The following is a 23,614-nucleotide window of genomic DNA, read 5'->3' on the forward strand; positions in this document are numbered from 1 at the left end:
AACAGATTTTAGTAAGAGTCGTTTGTAATACTGATTGGTTTTGGTCACAATCTTGGAAAGTGAAATTGTAAATCTTGGGGCAAAGGGTAAACATAGATTTTAAACCAAGTTATAACATTTATGTGTGGATAATTTTGGTAAATTTGCGTTAGTTATCAGAGAAGAGTGTTGATAAATATAAGAGAGTTATCTGACACAGCGCTTAATGAAGCAAGATCAAGCTTAGCACATGAAATAACGAGTTTTAGACTCAATTTACTGCCCAACAGTTAATCAATAAAACTACAACTAATTTGCTATTAAGTAAATTTCTTGAGTGCTTTTTTGAGCGAGCAATTCAAGACCCAGCATTGTGACCACGAATAGGCATTAGCTGTACTGATTTCATATGGGATTCAAAGTGGACTGTGAAATAAAAAAGGATATCCAGATTTATTGCCTTTTTCTATGTAGTGGGTGACCTAACTCACATATATGGGGTGGAATACCCACTTTTGTCTACAACCCTCCCACCCCTGCAGGAATTACAATAACAGAAGTTGTTGTTGTTAATTTGTACATCCTGAAAGAATATTAGAGGTTTTTGCAGGACGTTTTGCGAGAAAATACAGAAATTCTCTTCTGCGCAGCACTCTCCTATGGCAAAACTACAGATTTTTGTAACTTACATCTATGGAAGGATGTCTCTCCATGGGCACAAGAGGGGGGTCTCACTAGCACTCCAAACCCTGATTACAAATTGAGGCGTTATTTATTGCACAAGATAAATAACGATACCATGAGGTACGGTATTTATTGTGTGCAATACATAACACCTGTCACAAGTTTGTGGGAAATAACATGCAGATTTTGGTAAGTCACCAAAATCCGCTTGGTACGGTAAATACCTTACAATTGTCCTTGTTAAATATAGGCAGGTTTAACCTGTCGAGGTGTTAACGCATCCAATAATTATCAATGTATTAAATACAGCCAGACTTGTAATTCTGATATGTGCTTAAACAGGGGTTTAAACAGGGGTCAGAATTTGCCAGCCTGCTCATGATCAGGGCGGAAGAAGGGTCAAGCAATTATTGTTGTACTTGTATTCATACTAACACTCTGCAGTCCTCTGTTCATGAAGGAACTTCACTTTGAGTTTCAGCACTAATAAGTTCGCTTATAACCTTTTATGAATTAATTAACTAGAACAAGTCATTCACATGGTATGGGAAGAACCACTGCTTTGTTAGGCACTTACTTCATCATCGAGCAATTGTTATTTTATGCAACGTCCATCGACTAGGGTATGTAAGAAAGTGTACTTTGCTATTTAGATTTTATTTACAAATTTATGTCCATGACACAAGTATATACAGAGAAAAAGCAATATTGTAATGAAATCTTATCATCTAATATTATGCATTTTAATATAGATACTATGCAAATACATAAGATGATTCCATTACAAGAACAATAATCTGGACATGGTCTGTTTGCCTTCTTTTGGAATAGTACAATTTTTATCAACTGTTAGAGACAAAATCCGAGTTTCATATTACGTTGTGAAATATGACATCATATATTACTCCTCTGTCCAGTCAATTTCAAAACGGGTCACCCATTGGGTAAAATTAAGCAAAAGTCTGAATTGGGCAATAGTTTTGAAGGGAGACGTTGTTTATTCGTTATATGTTAAATTTAATGTATTCCAAAAATGTTAAGTATTTGACACATTAACGTCCACAAATTGTTGTGAATATTGAAAAATCTCTTTTTGATATTCATGTTGTTCAATTAGTCCAAAGAAATATTGTTATTTGTGTGCAATAATGCATCCATTTGTTTGTCTCCAAGATCTTTTTCGGGACATAAATAAATAGTCTTCTGGCTCCAGTCCACTTTTTGAAATGGTCTGATGGGGTTGCTATAGTGCAGGATTTCAGATGCTATTGGAGGATGCTGTCTTCTTTGAGGAATCGATCTGCTTTCCGGCACCTTCTTTGTTGATGGACATGGAGAAACTAATTTCAATTTAGTGTTGGTTAGGTCTTTTTCAAGAATGTCTTCCTCTAAAAAGTACTTGCTTGCAAGCCCCTCCTTTTCTTTGGAGTTTCGCCATTTCATCCTTCTGTTTTGAAACCAAATTTTTACCTGTCAAACATAAAAATTTAAATTTTAGTCCATGTATACCAATGCAATTACATTATCTTAATTTGTAGATGTGTTTTACAATGCCTTTCCCCCTGTCAGAGATATCCCCAGTAACTATATGACAATTATTGATTAAGTGGAACATGATCAAGGTGACAAATGATTTTCTCCCTTTTATAAGAGCAACACATAATATATAAGATTCATGAGCTAATCACTACAATGGGGAAGCCGGTTTAGGAGGAGTGCTGCATTTGTGTCATTTAATAATAGGATATGGAAGTATGATTATTGATCAAAATCAAAATAAACATCTTTGGAGATTGTCAAACCCCCGCATAAGGGTTGGAGAGTAAGTGATGTCCGAAATTGAATGATCCCTACAAGATTTATTTTGAGTGCAGTGTGCAGTGGTTTTTGCATGAAGGCAAATAATTTGTGGTAAAACAGCAGAAGAGATAGAGAGAGCAGCAGGAAGCTATAGTTGAAGATGAGTGAATGGTGTGAGGGGAGTGGAAAGAATAGCGAACAGACAGACGTAGGGCCGAGATAAGGTCATGAAAAAGATTCAAAGTTGATACAATGAAAGTCAAAATGAAATTTATAAGACATGAGAAACACAGGAGAGTATGGAAAAAGTTAACGTTTTAATGGGAATATGAAAGGATTTTGCACCCAAAAGCATCAAATAGCTTAGACAGTAGAAACATATGAAGAAAAAGAAATATTGTGGGGTGTCAAAATTTTCCTGATTAAAGCATTGCTAAGTGGCACAGCAGGCAAAGATTCAATGTAATTTTGGTGTAGAAACTATGTAGTCATGAGATCACAAGGTGTAATCTTGCACACTTAACATCCACTTCTTGTCAGATGAAATTATTCTTCATGATAAAGTTAAGAGGAAAGTGATTTCTAGATACAGGCCATTTTCCCAACAGGGCTTCTACTCCGAGAAATGATTAGTAAGGGGATGGGGACTAGGAGGGGAGTGTGGTATTATGCCCCATCCCAACCTGGGAAGAATGCGTAAAGGATTTTTTGTGTAGTCTCTTTGTATTTTGATCTGAAATTTTTCCTCGACGTTAAACTCATCCTTTACAATTTAAATCTTACCATTTGTATCTTGAACTCAACAGTTATTTATCAGCGCTTTCTTGCTTTTTGCCCAACACATATGCAGGTCACTGTCTAAAAAGCACACCTAACCCATCCATTTCAAATTGGTCCAACTGATCCAATCTACACCATTTATAACTGGTCAACAGAATTTCTACCTATTTGCGGTTTTGTGCTATCCAACTTTCCTTATTCATTCTTAGTTTTACATTACCGTACCTGAGTTTCCTTAAGGCCTAGATTGCTTGCGAGCTTCTTTCTATCAACCTTGCTGATGTACTTCTGCTTTTGGAACATTCTCTCCAACGCTTTTCTTTGATCTTCTGAAAATACTGCCCTTCGTAAAATTCCTCTTCTTGCTTTGGAATTGACCTCTTGTGTCAACAGTGGCAACAGGATCTCATCTCCTGGGCAAACAAAAAAATGAAAAATTGTTGCATGAAAAAAAAACTAAATGCGGAGTACTGTTGCACGGCAGTAAAGCCTTTTATGAGCATTTGTAAACACAGAAAAAGACAAAAGAAGCTATTGTCAAATTATTCAACAGATTTCAGTGTGTTTAAAACATCATTTCCGGGTCTGAAACCTTAGAAATATTTTTTATCTGATTTATGGAACGTTTTCCACTGACAGCCTCCCTCCATTTCTGTGCCCTGGTTGTGGTTTCACAAATCCGATTCAATATTCTGCCTTCTATTTTGATGTATTTCTTCACAAATGGAATACAGTAGGATTACAAGCAGAACTTCACCGAACTATTGAATTTCATTTTGTCATTCAAATTGATTGATTAATACATTTTCCCATTGAGAATTTAGACTTTGAAAAATGTAAGGAGTTCTACAAGTTTAGGCATAGTATTTCTTCCATAAACCAAACAAGGCTGGGGGAACATATGACCCCGTGTTAAATTAAGATCTACTGCAGATGACATAGTGTACTAACTGTGCAGCTCTGGCGAAAAATGTCTTGATAGTTATAAGCCATCGCTTTCTTCACACAATTATGTTAGGTCTGCTCAACAATGTGTAATTCTAACTGTAGCCCAATGTACCCTCTTTTGTGCAGCACAAAACTATGACCGAACCAGTAGACATAGTGTGTTTTTATACATGGATAATGAGTAATTGAAATCTGTGCAAAGTGCCGTAAGAATAGTTTTTACCAAAAATGAAAGCATCCAACTCTCTCAAAATTCTTAGTAAAGAACGAGAATAATTAGGTAAAATAGATAAAACTGCAAGGTCTAGGTTTTTTTTGTATATGTAACTAGAGCACATTGTATATGTCTAGATTTTATACAGCCCGTTTAGAGGCATTTCCAATTTTAGCACATAAAGAAAACGAGACAAGAAAAGGTAAAGTTGTATTCTCAGCAAAAAACAATTTAGTAAAGCAGAGAAGCTCGGACTAGACCCTTCCGTAGGTGCATTTAATGGTTTATCCATAGAGTAGACAAAGATGTCTCACTGATGGCGTTAACATATTAAAATACAAAACTCAACTTCCAAACCGATCATGGGTGCTGATCTCCCTTTTTTTAAATTCACAAACATTTTCTAGGTAAGTCCTGAGACTTGCAAGTTTTCAGGTAAACTCCTGGATAACATGTTTGATTTAATTGTTGCTGCAGTTATATATTTTCACATGGATAAAAAGAACGGACATTTACAATTGCACTCAATAACCATACTTTTTCACATTTTCTCTCCATGGAGAAATATTTTTTTTACAGCAGATAAACTGCTTCCTCTACACTGCCGCCATTTTTTAGGGTGCTCCTTTATTCTTCCACCTCCCACCCGTAAAATGATTTGCTTCTGCCTTTGACATAAGTAAATCTCAAACCTTTTCCAGGGATTAAGGTGTCAGAATCAAGTTTGTGAATGCCCAGAAACATGTTCACAAACATACATGACATTTCTGCCCTGTGATCACCCCCAGCCTTCGCTTGGATGTTTACTCAAACCAAAACTTTAAATCAAATCAAAACATTTCTGTTTTTTTTAAATTCTTTCTGTTTTTTATTTATGAGAACATATTCTTTAAATGTACACAACCAAAATTGTACAACACAGATCCCTGCTATGATGTCTCTGGCTTTACACAGCTTATAAGCATTTATTTCATTGACATGAGAGAAACATCGTAGTGTATTACATCTCCCCCGGTAGAGTCTGAACCCCCACAGTCCCCCAAGAATCCCCAGCCATCCATTCACATCCAACTCCATATTTGTTTCCATGTCTGTCCTACATTCCTCTGTGCAAGAATTTGTAGTTCTGGCCACCCCTCAGATCTGTAAGATCTCAGACCCATCTTGGAGATCTCAGTCCCATCTTGGGGGCAAAAGACTTCTGGGAAGAATGGGGCATTCTGCTGTGGACAGGGATACCTATCCAGTATCTCTACTCAGTAAGCTAAGTCCTCCACCACCTTTGTGTCCCATCTAGTCATTCTCACACGGATCTTTTCTGTCAGGTCTCATTCAATGAGATCTCTTTCCCATTCCGCTGCTGTGAGACCCTGCATTGTATGATGATCGTGCACTTTGCCAGACCATTTCCAAACTTATAAAGTTGCATCTTAGTTTCCAATTTTGAGAAATGGTGCTTATGTTAAGAAGGCATTGTGTGGGTTACAGTGCTGTAATGTAACTGTGGTCCTACTGAAGCTGTCAACCCCTTTCCTTCAATATTCCGCTATCTCTGTGCATGTTCACATCATATGAATGAATTTGAATTGATTTGATTTGTAATCTGTAAATCGCGACACTCACCCTAAGGCATCAAGTTGCTAGAGACCGACCGTCCGGAAGAAGGTTGAAAAGAAAAGTAGCCCAGATAGATGCTAGGCTGAGAAAAGCCAGGTCTTAAGAGCCTTTCTAAATGGTAAAAAAAAGTGGAATAGACCTAAGGGCAAGAGGAAGGGAGTTCCAAAGTTTGCTAGCTGCCACCGAGAATGCTCTGTCCCCTCCATTTCTTCTTTTTGGTTCTTGGTACCACCAATCGCATTTGAAGCGAAGATCGAAGGGTTCTACTGGGAGAGTGCCAGCTGAATAGTGGTTTTAATCTGGGCGGGTAGGGAAGATATAGTGACTTGTGTTCCAGGCAGAGTGACTTGAAGCTAATACGTTTTTCGTTAGGGAGCCAGTGCAGGGATTTTAGTCCCTTCCTGACAGATTGTTTCCTGGGAATGTCCAGAACAAGTCTTGACAGTGCATTCTGCAGCACCTTAAGTTTGTACTGCATACTCTTATTGATGACCAGGTATAGTGAGTTGCAGTTATCCAGTCTGGACATTACCAAGGCCAGTGCTACCTGTATTCGTGCTGGTCGGTCGTTGGATGAGAGGGAATATTTTTTTCAGCATCCTTATGAGCCAGGTACACGTAGAGATGGTGCGGTTCATGTGAACATTAAAGTAAAGTTCAATATCCATCAGAACTCCAAGGTTCTTAATCTTCTTGCTCGGGACAGGACAGCATCTTAGAGATTGAGGCCAACACTTGCTGTTCCACTTTGATGTCCCTGATCCGAATATCATCACTTCTGTTTTCTCCCCATTAAGTTTCATGAAGTTAACATGCATCCATTCTGCCACTTTCATCATGCACCCGAGAATGTTTTCTGACATTGAGCATGAGCCTTTGGGGATAGTAACCATGATCTGTGTGTCATCTGCATATGACACTACCTCCAATCCAAGTGAGTGAATCATGGTTGCTAAAGGTGCCACATATAGGTTAACAAGTGTGGGGCTCAGAGAAGATCCCTGCAGAACTCCACAAGGTAAGACAAAGGGATCTGAGTGAAAATACGTTAGTTTCACCCTTTGAGATCTCCCTGTCAGGAATGAGGACGGAAGGGCTAATGCTGGTTGAGAGACACCAAGACTCTGGAGTCTGTCCTGCACCAGACTAGGTGAGATGGTATTGAATGGTGCTGACAGGTCCAAAAGAATCAGTGCCACCCTGTCCTTCATCCACCATACACCTGATGTAATCAGTGGCAGATATTAAAGCCCTTTCCGTCCAATGGTGTTTCCTAAATCCAAACTGGAAATCATTAAGCCATGATTGTTGTTCTGCAGTTTCCATCCGCTGCCTATTGAGATGCAGCTCCAAGATTTTAGCAGAAACTGGAAGCAAGGATATGGGCTGATAATTCTTACAGTCCCCTGGATCTAGGATAGTTTTTTTAGGAGCGGCCTAATAATGGCTTGTTAACTATGCGGATACATTCTGGAAAGAATCACATTATTCATGAGTTTTCAAAGGGGCTCTGCTATGGTGTTTGCTGCCATGTGGAGAACTGCTGGTGGACAAGCCTCCATAAGTGATCCTGCATGCGTTCTCAGGAGATATTGTGCAACCAATTTTTAGAGACCTCTATTCTCGCTGCAGGGATCCAAAGCCACCCAATTGGTCATCCTGCTGGATACCGGTGTTTTAGTGGACAATCCAGGGGTTGGATCAAAGCCTGTGTAAATATCCATGATTTTAGATTGAAAGAAAGTGGCCAGTTGGTCGCAGAACCCTTGTGAGGTCTCTGGTTCTACTAGGAGTTGAGAGGTCGAGAGCTGTTGTACTAGCTTAAATAACTCTTTAGTGCAAGATGAGTTTTCAATTTTATATGTACAGTAAATGGATTTTTTTTCTGCCAGTACAAGTTTGTATTCCTTAATACTTGATTTGAATAGTGTTCTTTCATGTTCTTCTGGGGTTATTCTGCAGACTCGCTGAGAGCGATGGCAGGTTTGTTTTAACAGTCTGAGTCTGGAATTATACTTGGGGGGGCCAAAGGACGACATTTTTTACGGGCATGTAGCTTCAAAGGGGCCAGTATATTAGCTGCAGATTCCAGCCATGTCGCAAAGGCCTCCGCCCTAAGATCAGGATCCTCTTAGATTATGCAGGGAGTATTATTTAGAGTGTTGGGGCCCGATTCACAGAACTAACTTAAGACAAAATCCTAAACTTACTACCATTTTGGTATTCACAGAAGGCACTTACTCATTCTGGTATTCACATAAGGCACTTACAGCTAGATTCATCATTGAAAAATCGGCTCCCAAAGGGCCAGATTCTGAGAATCTGGCCCTTTGCAAGCGCAATTTTTGCATTTGGGATTCATCATCCCAAATACAAAAATCGCTATTATAGAAATCGCAATTTTGCGAGGAATTGCATTTAAGGAATCTCTATTTGAGATTCCTTAAATGCAATTCATGAAACATTTAAAAATTGCGAATTCGCAATTTTGGGCCGCTATTTACCGCGAATTCAAACCTCTTGGTAAATAGCGGAAAAGCATTTTTCTAAGTTGTATGTTACACACACACATGTCCTTGGGACATGTGTGTGCGTAACACCAGCGTCCAATATCATTTCAGGGGTGCAACAGGGTGTCCTGTGGACACCCCTGCACCCTTGAAATCGCAAACTCAAAATGCGAATCGCTAATAGCGATTCGCACATTGATATGTCTTCCCATTCTTTCCTATGGGCCTTTAGGCCCATAGGAATGAATGGGGAGTTATTCCTTATTTGCGATTAGCAATTAGCTAATCGCAAATAAGGAAGCTGTAGGAATCGCAAAATAAATTGCGATTTGTACATGATTCTCGTTTTGCGAGTCTGTAATAGCGATTCCTTAATAATCTCTATTACAGACTCGCAAAACGGGACTTTGATGAATCTAGGGGTTACTCATTTCGGTATTCACAGAAGTTAGGACTCTTAACTTTAGGACTCCTAAATGCCTTCTGTGAATACCGAAAGTCTTAAAGTTAGGATATTTCTCAGTTTAGGAGTAGTAAAGTTAGGACTCCTAACTTTAGGACTCCTAAACTGAGAAAAATCCTAACTTTAAGACTTTCGGTATTCACAGAAGGTATTTAGGAGTCCTAAAGTTAGGACTCCTAACTTCTGTGAATACCAAAATGAGTAAGTGCCGTCAGTGAATACCAAAATGGTAGTAAGTTTAGGATTTTGTCTTAAGTTAGTTCTGTGAATCCGTCCCTTGATTAGGGTCTCAGCCGAGACTCCTTTCCAGATTCTAGATCTGTTAGGGGGTGAGGGGTTTGTGGTCAATAGCTATAATTGGGGGGAAAAATCAAAACACACTGCACTGTGACCGGACCAACAAATAGGTATGGGATTTTGGTAGGTAACTCTCAGATCATTGGAGAAGATTCCGTCCAGTGTGTGTCCCGCTTTGTGGGTTGGATCCGTTACTAGTTGATGTAGACCATTGCTAGAGAGCATCTCTAAAAAGGCGTTAGAATCTTGGTTGTTCCTCTCTTCTAAGTGGAAATTAAAGTCCCTCATAATAGTCAGACAGTTTTCTGCTGTGACTGGCTCTAGGAGCTGTTTTAGTTCTTGAAGGAACAGTGATCTAGTTCCTGGGGGTCTGTAAATCAGTAGCCCTCCAAATTCGCAGGTGGCTGAGAGTATGAGTTTAAAGTGAGTGGCTTCACAGGTGTGAGGAATGAGGCATTTAAAATGTGACTTAAAAACAATCGCCAAACCCCCCCACGCGTCCCACCCTATCTACCCTTTGGATAGAGTAGTCATCCGGGATAGCATCAATTAGGTCTGTTCAGGAGCGTATATTAGCACAAGTTTCAGTGCTAAAGAACCAATCCGGTTCCGACTCCTCAATTAATGTCGCAAATTCTACTCTATGTTTAATAAGGGAGTGAGCATTTAGCAGCGGCTCCTTGTACATCTCTATTTTTCCTATGGTGGTGGTGGGCAATACGTTTTTAGATTTGCCGGCTCTATGACGAATAGGTGGACTTAAGCAGAGGGGCATGGAGTAGCCGCACAAAGTGCAGGATGAAGTGAGTGTTCATGCCCACTCTCAGAGGGGAAGATAACACGTGCACAGTGACAATAACTCTCACCTTTTCTAATCTTCATTAATGCTCCTGCTAAGTAGGGCGGTTCTGCCACTCTCATTCCTGCATCTCAGACAGGCCAAGAATCTCCCAGTGTAAGTTTTGCTTAGGTTTTGCAGTGTCATGTAAATGTAGGGTCGATAATTAAACTGACTTAGCTTAAATCGTGCATTGTGGTATGAGCTTTACTATCCTTCATGTCATAGTCCAATTTTTGCCCATGATGGAGTCTTCTATACCCTCCTGCATTTTGTGCCAAACCTTGAGGGGTGTTTGACATTTTTCTGATTTTAACACCCTGTACAATTTGGATGCAAATCTTTGCCCCCCTCTCAGGACAGAGCAATGCCTGCAACATCTACAAAGGATCAAGTGGCACAGAGAACCCCGTTCAGATTCCAGACCTTGGCAGTGTTTTGCACTTGAAACATTGCAGAAACTGCCAGGTGCTGATCCCAAAGACATCCTGTGCCTGTGCAGATGTAATAAAGGATCCCAAATCGAATAGATCCTCAAGTGTGTTAAACCCACCTTCATCTACGCACTGAGATGTCATTACCTATTGGTCTGAATGGTTGTAGTGAGAGTATAACCAGCAGAACTGCAAAAGGGAGTCCAGAAGAACCCTGGCCACAGCCATCTCCCAGGCCTTTCCTAACTTTCTCGTTATGAGTAGTGTAGGAAACGGGCAGGAATGTGATGTATTTATTGCAATACAGTGCATTATTATTGTTACTATTAATATTATTATTATTATTATTTGTATGGTGCACTAATCATCCCCAAGGGGATCTCTCGGCGCCCAGAAGCAGGCCAGGACTTAGGAAGTTTTTTTAAGAGAACCAAAGTGGGACATGCCCAAAGGGCCTCTGGCAGAAAATTCCAGTACTTTGGGGATAAGTAGGAAAAGGCACGGCCTCCCATTTTCACTTTCTTGATTCTCCGAGTTCGGAGGAGCTTTTGGCCACTAGATCTTAACTGACGGGCCGGAGTATACCATTCTAATTTCTTAGTTAGGTATCTTGGCCCTAGCCCGTAAAGAACTTTAAACACTAAGCAGAGGAGTTTGAAAATTTCTATTTTCCTTATGGGGAGCCAATGTAACTCTCTCAACAAAGGTAGAGATGGAGTTTGTGCTGGCTTATTCAATGCTAAATGTGCCGCAGTATTTTGAACGACTTGTAGCCTTGAAAGCAAGTCCTCCCTAATCCTTACCAGTAGAGCATTTCCGTAATCTAGTCTACTGACTAGAAGCGCCTGTATCAGGACCCTTCTGGTGGAAAGAGGAATCCAAGGGAAGATCTTTTTTAGCATGCGTATCAGTTCAAAGCACTTGCCTGATAGGATCTTAACGTGCTCCTCCATAGAAAGGTTGTTGTCCATTGCAATGCCCAGGTTTTTCGCCCATTTTTTAGGGGTAGGAACTTCTCCTAGTTCCACTGGCCACCACTCCACAGTCCATAAATCCCCAGCTTTCCCAAACAACAGGATCTCAGTTTTGTTGGAGTTAAGCTGTAGGAAGTTCTTTCTCATCCGTGTGGCTATTTTTAGCCTGCAGATCTTGAATATTTCTCTGGTCACCCCGGGGTCCTTCTCTATGGGGACTATCACCTGAGTGTCATCCGTATTGGAGATGGTTTGGAACCCGCAAGATCTAATGATGGTGGCCAGAGATGACATATACCTATTGAACAAGATGGGGCTTAGGATGGAGCCTCGTGGTACCCCCTTGTCAACAGCTGGGGTCTGGGATACAAAGGTGTCCAATTGTACACATTGAGATCTATCCGATAGAAAACTCTGCAGCCACACTAGTGCCATCCCTCTGACACATATCTCTCATAGTTTATCCAAAAGGATTCTGTGAGAGATGGTGTCAAAGGCTGCCGACAGATCTAAAAGGACTAGCATTGTAGGCGTTCCCTTGTCTAACAGTGACCTAATCGAGTCTGTTACCTCTGTTAAGACAGACTTGATGCTCTATCCAGCATGAAAGACTGACTGCGAGGGGTCAAAAAGATTATGATGTTCCAAGTAGTACTGAAAGTTGTCATTTGACCAAGGTCTCCATTATTTTTGAGCAACCAGGGAGAAGAGAGATGGGTCTATAGTTTTGTAAATCAGCGCAATCTGCTGATGGTTTCTTGGGCAGTGGTTTGATATATGCCTTCTTTCATTTTGATGGAAAGGAGGAGGTCTCTAATGACAGGTTGCAGATTTCCCTGACTGGATTTACCAACTCCACCGCCAGATCGGAAATGATGTGGGGGAGCCACATCTGTCGGGGAACCTGACTCAATATGTTCCAGCAGTGGTAGGACTTGCTCCGTGGTAATAGTTGCAAAGGTCTCTAATTTAGATGAGAGAAGATTGTCCGGGATTGAAGTTTCTTCCCTAATCTCCACTTCCTGATCAAAGGAGTCATAGATTTTATCAATTTTTCTTTTAAAGTGCGTGGCTAACTCATTGCATAATTCCTGCGTGGGAGGACAGGAGAAATTGTTGGCTCTGGGAGTAGTAAACTCTTTAAGACTCCTAAGAGCTCTTTGGAAGAGCATTTTGCCTCATCTATTCCGGTGACTAAATATGTTCGTCTGGCCATGTTACAATTCTTGAGGTACGTCCTGTGTGCAATGTTATAGGCCTTTCCCTAGCACTACCGCACAATGGGCTGACTAGCATCATTGCAGGCACTCTTGACAATGGTGCAAGGGTGCCTGCATTGCATGTAACATTGTTTTTGCACAAAAACATTCCTGAGAGGCACAATACTGTTTTGCAGCACACATAGAAAGAAGAGGTAACGAGGTGAAAATTAAGATTTTTGTCCTTGTTACTCCCCCCTTGAGAAGGCATATGTTTTTGGCGCATCCCCAGGTTTACCACTTTTGGTAAACCTGCGAATGTGCCAAAAACCATGGGAGTTGCGTGGGAAAACCCATGCAATGGCTTCGCAGGGAAGAGCAAAGCAAAGCAGCGATTTGCACTGCGTTGCGTTACTCTACATTAATGAAACCACTAAGAGCCAGACAAAGTGGCCTTGAATAGCTTCATAAATTTCATTTTTGAGTTGTCACTTTTACACCGCGTTGTGTGGTGCAAGACCGACACAACAGGGCTCATAAATATGGCCCCAAGTGTCACCTCCCATTGGATGCTGTTAAGGACGATAACTCCATCCCACTCTTAAAATCTATAAAGAGACAAGAGTACAAATAGATAATTTGCCTGCATATAGCATTCCACACCTTCCACTTCTGGGCACTATCAATAACAGGTGTCTGTGTAGTCCATAAAAGGATTCAGATTACTGCGCTACCTGTTGGCTGGATATGGTGAGAGAATTTTGGTCACACATATGAGACTCCTACTGGAAGAGGTTTACAGTCATGTTACCTATATGTGAGAGGCTAGAACCAGCTGAGTTTATCACAATATTGTGATGTCACAATGAATACATTCACATCCGTATAGAAGAGAAATATCCATGCACACAGTCTATGGTATCAAGCAGTGATATAGCTCGCCACGCCAGGTACTATTGGTAAGGAAGCTTTAGACCACACTCTTTTGATGATGGGAATACATGTCATTCCGACTGTCCTGTTCTGACACGTGGCACCACTGGAGCTATGAAACAAAGTGATAAATATTGAGTACTTAGAGGGTTCAATGTGGCCTCACTTGAGGCTTTCCCATGCTTGTGGCACCCACTACAGTTGTCTAGCATTGTCTTGTCAAACTATCAACCTCGAATACTCCTTCAAGGTTGCATTGATTATGGTTGATGGATGGTTACAATCATCCATGAAGCCATAGGATAACAATAGTTCAACAGAGACAAGCCTATATCAACCCCTACTTATACATGTACATTTGGGCCATTCTTCCGTACTACAGTGGTGTAATGCAACATGATGGGGACACCTGCAGAATGTGATGAGGGGCCCCTGAGTCTGTCTTAGCTCACAAATATTCAAGGCCTTGAACTGAATGGGAGCCCCTTGAAGGGTTGGTAGCTTCTGATGTATAGCCCCAACCCCGCCTCCCCTGCACCGTAGGGGCTACAGTGGCCTGCATTACACCCCTGCCGTACTATGAGCTGAGAGGACCATGCCTTAGCCAGGAATATGGGCATCGGCAAGTATTTTGTGATGTTGCTATGCACACCCTAAGTGGCTAAGGGTATGCCCTGACATGGGTCCCTTGCTCGCTGCACCACTGGATTCAAGCTAGCGTGGCTGATGAGGTGTTACCCCGAAATTGGTCCCAGGATGCTTGCTTACGGTCCATGGAGGACCTGACCTGGCAGTACGGGTTGCGCTATTCCCATGGGGATCAGGGTCAAGACTGGTTTGCCTAAAGCTGGGTCCAAATTGGTGTGACGTTTCGAGCAAAGTGACAACGGATTAAACCCAGATCTGTGACTGGGGTGAGTGTTTAGAAAGTTTAAACACTCCGTCTATCAGTTTATTTTGTGATGTCGGCAACTATCGTTATGATAGCTACAAATGACAATGCCACTATGGAACGTATGCACATTATATGGGAAGGGTTTCGAATACATCACACAGGACCACACAGACATCATATAGGGCCAGAAAATGTCTTATTGTTTTTATTGGCGCTGTGCTGTATCCGCGCCAATTAAGTAATCAATTGGGGTAATCCGGACACATGAAATGTCTAAAAGGTGCTTGTGCATATTCGGCCAGAGCTTCTCTTTCTGTTAGGGCTCAGACCCCAGAGTGGACTGCTGAAGAGCTGGGCAAAAAATAGCAGCAGATATAAGAGACATGTTCCCCTCTCGTGATTGATAGCACAAGGCAAGTTTTAAAAAAACCTCTGTTAGTAGAAGTCGATCCATAGGGCTGCCCCAAAAAGCATGGAAAATTATGGTTAAACTGGGCTAACTATAGGGGACGGACAGACAGAGTGTAGGCCAGCGACACCGGAACTCCAAATACGAATCAGAAAGGGCAGCGAGCGCCTTGGAAGACATGCAATTCGATGGAAATAGGGGTCTATGTGGCGACCTACGGTGACTTTTTATTATTTCGCTCTGTTCCTAAGGCTGTGTCGGGAAGGAAGGAGGAAAGAAGGGAACTGTGGACAGTGCTTTATTTATGGTGTAGAAAACCAATAAAATATGTTATAAAAAACACTGTTAGGTTGTTACCCTCTTGAAATAATTAAACTGATAGGCCTCGATTCTGAGCCAGACAGAGAAAAATTACCACATGAAATTTCGCTCTGCCTAGTACAGAGTGGGTAGTTTTTTTTTCTATAATAGTTTTTTCCACGTATGGGAGAAACATCACCGAATTGTACAACCGGTAAGTCCGACCAGAAAAACTCTCATAATGCTTTGGCTTCCCTTCTTTACTCCTCTCATCTCCTACACACCCCTGCACCCACAGGTCTCTGCTAACATTTAAAAATTGCTCAGAGAAGGTAGTAAATGTTTACTTAAAACCCCACGGAAACAGGAACTCTGTTTATGACTGGAAAATTGGCCCCATGCGGTAATTCTCATTTCTATGCAGTTTTACTCATAATTGCGCGGTATTGTTGTAGATTTACCAAATGGTAATGGTAAAATCGCACGTGATTTAACTCGTACCCCAGTTCCTTGCAGCTTGTAATCAGGCCCATAGTGTTCATCTCCCAAATGCAAGCTACATAAAAAAAATATCAGCAAACTGGTGTGGGCCCTTCAGCATCATTGTGTGGTGAGTGACACGCAATCATTCATATCAAAATCACGTCTCATCGATACACCAATTGCTCTGCCACCTTTAAACAACGATTCAGTCTGGTTTTTTAGGGAGATCAGTCTGACAGTATATCCAGGCAGTCATTTTCATAAGGAAATTTGATTATTTTACACTACAATCAAACTCTAACTCAGACCCATAACAAACTGCTAAATTCCAGTCAATCAATGCTCCAAAAATGTAAAGGGAGCACAGAGTGCGAAAGTGCTGTGCGACCCTATATATGATAGTATAGTGCTATACAATGTATGCAGCACATGTCTAGGATATCTGCTGCTTTTTGTTCTGATTTTTTAATCAGTAGAACTTCTCATGCTTTTTCTGTGGGACAAACCCATGGGCCATAACTGAATCAAGAAGAAACAATTTGCAACTAGTCAATGAAGCTTCAAGAAGGAGTGATAGTATAACTCACTCATTCTGTCCACTAGCACTGACTATAGAAGCAATGCTACACTGGTAGTGGTATTGAAAGGCCAAGAAAGTGCTTCGCAAGAGACATTCTTAAACAGCAGCAGCCCTCCTTTTGACTGAACCGAATACTGCAGTGTAAAGGGCCTGGGCGCATTAATGCTGCGGTGGGCATGCTTCTTAAAATGCATTTCTGCAAAACAAATTAAATCTGTCCTTTTTCCGATTTTTGGTGATAAATGTCCTCTTAATTTGTGCAACGGCCATCATGCATCTTGCTGTAAGACCACCTCGAAGGAGCGAGTAAAGGGTTTAGTCACGGTTTCCATTTAATAACTGGGACTCAATGCTTCCCATTGAAATGGACAATTAATAGGTCACTCCCGGGATAGGAGTGTATCACTCCTGGTTAGAGCACAATGGCCAGGCTGGATAATGGGCTCCGCGCATTCAGCGGGTCCCTGTGTGCATTCGGTTCATACACTAAGTCCCTTTTCAGGTAGAGAGCGCTATATGGGAAGATGAGCTAAAAAGAGTCTATAAAAGTCACTTTCTTTCATTGCTTTATTCCACAGCCATCCTGCTCTAAATGGTGCGCAGAGTTTGGCTTGGAATGTGGCACAGAGAAAGGACTAGCGCACAGATCCCGGCATTATGGCGACACAAAGGGGCAGCTGACCCTTGTCCAGGCTTTTTCAGCCTGCCATGGTTCCTAGAGTTCATGCGCACAGTGAATGATTGTGGCGGGGTCGCGTGTGGATGAGTAAAGTGAATGTGCCCATTGGTCACAGCGCTGTCCTCCATTGTGGGCTGGCCCGGTCCTTGTAAAACGCTCTGTGGGAAAGTGTCAGCCCCCTGAAGAGATACCCAGAAATCCTGCAGCTCATTAAATGGCTAACGTTTAATGCCTGCCTAGACAAGACTCCTTTGGGCTCGCCCACGGCTTTCCCTAAATTCCCTCAGTCCCCCCACAAGCAAGCCGCAGCAGTCCAGCCATTCATGTTTCTCACAGAGGGTGCACTGTGAAAGACCAGAACACTGGTCCATAATACTGTTGATTGGTGCTCTGGCCTTTCATAATGCACTCTTACATTTTCATCGTATCCCCAAATTGTACTTATCTAATACATTTACAAGAGTAACTCATAAATTGTCATTTAAACGATCAGAAAAACATTCAAACGTGTAACTGCTTGATAACATATGGTAAAAAAAACATGGTGAATCTCCCACATTCTGGACTGAGTTATGTTACTACCCCTTTGCAAAGGATCTAGAACTAATGTTGGACATTATAAAATGAAAGTCTATCACCTTTCTCCACCAAATACTTTTATATATTTTTTATGAATTTTTGTTGTTGCCTACGAAATTATATTGTGGATGTGTTACAATATATATTGTGTAGTACATGATATTAGTATTTGACAGTTTTATACATTTATTGATTTATTTGTTTTCATATTGTGCTGCAGATGCCATGTTGCTGGTGTCACGATGCATCAAGTTGCAATTATCTATTAATAGTTGGTGATATATGCAGGTACTGGGTAGTCAGCAATAAGCCGTTCGGGTTGTAGGAATCTACACCAGAAACAGAGCTGATCTAACAGTAGACGCTTCTGTGTTGAGTAAGGGTGTGCACTGAGAATTTGTGATTTTACCATGGGCACTGGTCACCTGGGGATTGGTTCCAGGGTTTCAGACAACATCAGTTTTACTACTGGACACTTTGGGGTGTTTTGTTGTTAATCGGGGTGTTTTTTGCACAGTAGTTTTCTAAGGTCACTTTTACGTTCTCGTAGTAATTTTCATCGGCAGGATGTGTGAGTGAGGCCTCTTGGTTGCTTTGATCAACACAGAGTGTGTTTATTCAGGGTATGAGAAATGGACAGTAAAACCGTGGTAGTGCACACCTGCGTTAAATACTGCGCAGTGAAGTCCAGAAGTGCCAATGGGGAGCGTCAATGATGAATTGTGACAATAGGGCAGAGAGGAATGCTGTGTGCAGCAGGATCCAGTAGTGATGGTGAGAAAAATTGCGGGAACCAGTGTTCACCTGGACAGCAACTGCGACAGTGTCGCTTAATGTGGAGCCCAGTTGCAGTGTGGGACAGTATGGGTTCCAATGATAGTGTGAGCATGAGAGATTCCAAGAGTGGCAGAGTGAAGATGCTTGAGGCCCACTGCTGAGAGTGCAATGATGGGGTGGCACGGTGAGCAACCCAGTGCCAGTGGCAGTGTGGTATAGCGTGGACACAGGGATGGCGAGTGCTGCTGGGGCACAATTGAAGGTGTGGCACAATGATGTAACGCGCAGCAGCAGAGTGCGGCACCGATGATGTGGTAGTGTGGTGTCCAACGATGAAGGACGCGACACAGTCCAGCTGTAGCGTGTCGCTCAAGGTTGTGTGGAATTTGTGGGGCTTTCTGCTCAATGTTAGAGTCACCCAGATTTGCTGTGCACACATGTGTAGGGTTGCATCCCATAAACGGAGGGAGTGAGGTATGGATGCGCTTTGTCAAATATCCTAAAGCCTGCTGGCAAATATGGCTTTTAGAATGTTTAACAATTCTAATATTATCTGCTGTCCTTAAACTAAACTTCCTTTTTTTTCCTTTTACGTGAAGGGTAACACCGACACACACTGCTCTTGTGAAGTGAAAGGCTCTCTGGCAGCCTCCTCCTGGCCCGGGATGGGGCCAGCCTCAAGCTGCAGGAATCCTGCCCGATTGTTCAGGGTACTTAAGTTTGATAAATCTTTGGAGGCCTCCTGAATAGGAGCCGCTGTGATTTTTATTGAGGAATTAGCTCTCTGCCATTGCACCCCCAATTAGCTTCCCGTAGCACATTAAAGCCTGCAGCTAGGGCTTAGAGACCTTCTCAAGCATCACTGATGAAGCATAAAAACTTACTTGGAAAAGCAGTGGGGGAGGCCGGCTGCTGCCAGGACCTACCGCAGCAGAGGGAGCAGGGAGAGGCGCCCGGGAAGCAGGGCTTGGAGACCGCTGGAAATAGAGCAGAAAACACGCAGTGTCCATTATTACAGTGTTAAGTCACCACAATATATTCACAAATAGTCGCACAGAAAGTCACAATAACGGGTTCTTCCCTACATTTAATTTCTCGACTTAACATCTCATCTTAACTTTTTTTTTTATCAATTGTGCACACAGAAGCAGGGAAAATTCTATATATTTGTGTCATCCTTAATTGACGTGATATTCTCGCATCTAATATCCCATATCAGTTTATGGCTAAAGGGTATTGTCTGATGCAAGACAGAGGCATGAATCTGGCTAACCTGAATAGAGTGGGTGTCATACTTCTGAGTCAGTTCATTGCCTGACTGCCAAGGGATGGTAAGATAGCTCAGTGGGTTAATGCACCAGTTGCAGAGGTTTGTGTTTTCTGAGGGTCACAGGTTAAGGGTCAATACATTGAGTACTGAGCCTTTTGGAGAATGATAGTGCTACTTAAAATGATCGTACACTAACTAGTCATTCAAATAAGTATTATTTAGTTTACTTATCCATATTCACCATCGCTCTTAGCCCTACTCATTCATGGCTCTTTCTCCTACTCTTCTTCATCAAAGCCTTTACAAATTGAGGTACAGTCCACCACCGAGGCAGCAACAACCTCCTGTCGCTAAAATTCTGTAGCTGCCCTTCCTCGTCTGCTATTGTGGTGTCAAAAAAAGGATGAAACCCCACAGTGAAACTACAGCTGGCAAAAGCTCACAAGAGGGCTTAAGCATGCACACCCGAGAGGATTGTGATGAGCAAGAGTAAAATTCACAGAGATAAGTATTAGGGGTAGTGATCTAGGCCCTACCTCCATGACCCTCTTCCTCATCCTAATTCATTGCAAAGTGTGGTGTCCCAAAATAGACACATGCTTCAGATTGACAAAGGATAGTGTAGCATAACATGCAGGTGACAATCTTTCCTTAATATGTTTTACTGAACATAAGCATTCCCTCTGTACTGAAATACATGGACAACAGACTGAAATCTAACTTTCTCAGGTCAAGATGGCATCAACATAAAACACGTTCCAACATTCTTTCACGTTGTTGCCGCACTATTTTTCCAAAGCCACTAGTCCTCATGTGGCAAGGCAACCTGCATTAACATGTCAACGTTTCTGGGCTGCCCTGTGAATTTGCCTCCAGTGGCTTCGAAAGTCTGTGAATGTACCAGTTATAGCTCACCCATTTGGCATCAGGGCTCTGCCCACCTCATTTTGGTCCTTTTTTATTTGTTTAGAGTTTTAGAGCAGTGGAGAAGCAGTAGTAGTGAATAATTCGTTTTATACTTGTTTCACTACCAGTATAATGAAAAAGGATGTCTACCCTCAGTGCTGTCTGATGGCTGTGCAGGCCCAGAGAGACTTCTGCACCAACCATCACGTAGACTGTCCAGGGTTGGTAAAGTCAGGCCTCAGGGCCTCCCTGTTGGTGAACTCTGCAGTGTCCCTAGGACAAGTAGCCCGGGGCACTTTAGGCTTACACCTTGCGGTGCCCAGGGCTAATAGTCAATCAGAATTTCACCTTACCCTCTCTCGCCTCGTCACGGGTGGGGGTGATGTCGGGAACCTCACTGGCTCCACCATATGACTCGTTGGGGGAGGTGAAAAAGAAAGAAACTGAAAGCTGGAGCTTATCCAACAAAGTGCAGACTCCAGCTTCCAATTTCCTGCATCGGTGCCTGAGGCAGGATCTATTTTCCTGCCTTGAGACTCTAACACTGACAGCTGAAGTGGACTGGTGCAAGCAGCTGAAGGCAAGTAAACTCTCTCAAATGTGTGCATCCATATGGGTTTGTGTGCAAGAGCATGTGTGTGTGTGTGTGTGCGCGTGCGTGCGTGTGTGCGCGCGTGCTTACGGGTATGTGTGTGCGTGCGCACGCGTGTGTGTGCGCGCGCGTGCGTGCGTTCATGTGTGTGTGTTTGGTGTGAGAATAGGTGTGACAGTTAGAATGCTAGACTGAATTAGAGTAAGAGTGAGAGCAAGTGAGTAAAAGTGACATAGGGCCTGATTTCGATCTTGGGGACGGGTTACTTCATCATATCGGTGATGGATATCCCGTCAGCCGATATATAAAACCCATAGGATATACTGGAATTCATATTTTGGCAGCCGGGAGATCCGTCACCATTGTGAGAGAGTAACCTGTTTGCCAAGATCTAAATCAGGCTCTAAATCAGTGAGAATGAATGATTGTGGAGAGAGAGAAAGAGTGTGAATAGGTATGAATGGCAATGAGGGTGGGTGAGTGAATATAAGTGAGCAAAAGTGAGCATGCGTGTGCCCGTGCATGTGAATGTGTGTGTGTGCATCAGTCAAAGTTGAGTCAATGAGAATGAAGAACAAACAACTGAGTGAGAATACGCGAGAGTGAGGTTGACTGTGAGTCAGCGAGTGAGAATGAATGAGAGTGTGAGACTGTGTGAGAGCAAAAGAACATGTCAGGCAATGTGAGAGAGTGTGGAGTGGAGGTGTGAAAGTGAGGCAATGTGAGTGAGTGAGAATGAACACGAGTGAATACCAGTGGCGCAATACAGGCCTCCAAACCCGCCACGGTGCGGGGGGGCCCCGAGCTGCAAGGGGCCCCCTCAGCACAGTTCTGTGGTCCGAGAGCTCCTGATTAAATCTGGAACGCGGGCCCTCCATGTACCTTGCAAGGGGGCCCCCTCAAACTTCGTTATGCCACTGGTAAATACATTTAACCGAGATGAGTGAGGAGAGTGTGTATGTGAGTGTGTTATGCCTGAAATTCTCCTGCAAGAGGTAATTATTGGCTTACCCAGGCACCAATAGCAAAATGCTTCATAGTGGAGGTAATTTGTGACATGAAGTTACTCATGACAATAGGCTGGCATTAGCACACTAAGTGAAATTCTTGTCATATGAGGCATCTGTGTTAAAATGCTGGCACCGGCATGCTAGCCATAGTTTTTGGCAAATTGGCACCCATGGCAAAATGTTTGTGCTGACATACTTGAGGTAATTCCAGACATATGACAAACCAATGGCGCTGGTACACTAGAGAGAATTTTTAGTATATGGGATACCTGTGGTAAACTGCTGGTGCTGGCCTACTGGATGTAATTCTTGGCAGAAGGGGCTGCAATGAAAAACAACTACAACTGGCATGTTGGAGGCACATTGGAGGTAGCTCTTGGTAGGTTTGAGACGGCAGACTGGGCATAATTTTTGGCATAAGCAGCACCCATTTCGAAAATCTGGTTCATTGGACATAATTCTTAGTATTAACTCACCACGCCAAAAGTCTGAGCTCACATACTTGTCTTAATTCTTAGAATAAGGTGTCCTAGCACACTTGCGGTAATTCTTGGAATATTTGACATCGATGGCAACATTTTGATGTGAAAATACAGGGCATTTTTCTTGGCATCTGAAGAACAACCATGACATATGGGGGCAAGGGGGAGTTGGCAACCATGATAAAATGCTGGCATTGACATAATGGAAGTCATTTTTACATATGGGTCATTATTGAATATGAATTCAGTCAATAGCAAAATTCTGGCTGTGGCCTATTGTAAATAATTCTTGACATAAAGACACAACCATAGCATGTGAGGAATCAACAACAAAATGCAGACCCTGGCACAATAGAGATAATTATTGAAACACACTGGCACCCAAAAAATGGGGTAAGTTCCTGGGGACTCTCAGGCTTCACTGACTGGTACAGCAAGTCAATGAAGCTTCAGTGCCCTTTTTGAGCCTATGGATTTTGGGCAGATTTATGTAAAAACAGGCTTTAAAAAATACCGTTTGAAAATGTTCTTCCAAGGCGCCAGAGGAGCATTGTCACCTGGACTCTCATGCTATAATTTAGCGTGGTCTCAGCTCTTACTCGAGGAGGCATGCATACTACCCAAATTGGGTCAGCCTTCAGGTAACTATTGTGAGGTACACCTATATAGTGTTTGGATTACCATATACTCCACCCCAGGTTCCAAACGCTATGTTGATTAGATTCCACTGGTCCTGATCAATTGCCCCTTTGATCGTTATTGACGCAAGAAACAGGTTGACCTTTTAACCCTTTTTTGGAAACCAGAGATCATTGTCTCTACTGGCGGTGACCAAGTTTTTAACAGGACAAGCATATCCAACGAATAAAATAATTTTCAGAGACTTTCTTAGTTTATTTAAAATTACTCCTTTTATACACTGGCACCTATTTTCACCCATCTACAACTTTGGCCCTATACTTGCACCTTGCATACGACATTG

At 42.3% G+C, this 23,614-nt stretch overlaps 1 protein-coding gene across 1 annotated transcript in view; it reads right to left on the minus strand.

Annotated features, from left to right (window-relative positions):
• Nucleotides 1-1,303: 1,303 nt before the first annotated feature.
• Nucleotides 1,304-23,614, minus strand: part of DBX2 (developing brain homeobox 2) — a 64,905-nt gene continuing 42,594 nt past the window's right edge. Inside the window, exons 2-4 of the mRNA XM_078655864.1 lie at nt 19,257-19,349; nt 3,469-3,656; nt 1,304-2,133 (exon numbers count right to left, since the gene is read on the minus strand). Coding sequence (XP_078511990.1) covers nt 1,777-2,133; nt 3,469-3,656; nt 19,257-19,349 — 638 coding nt within the window. The 3' untranslated portion in view covers nt 1,304-1,776. The remainder of the gene's footprint in view (nt 2,134-3,468; nt 3,657-19,256; nt 19,350-23,614) is intronic.

This window comes from Lissotriton helveticus, chromosome 1_1 (genome assembly GCF_964261635.1).
Source record: "Lissotriton helveticus chromosome 1_1, aLisHel1.1, whole genome shotgun sequence".
Lineage (NCBI taxonomy): Eukaryota > Metazoa > Chordata > Amphibia > Caudata > Salamandridae > Lissotriton > Lissotriton helveticus.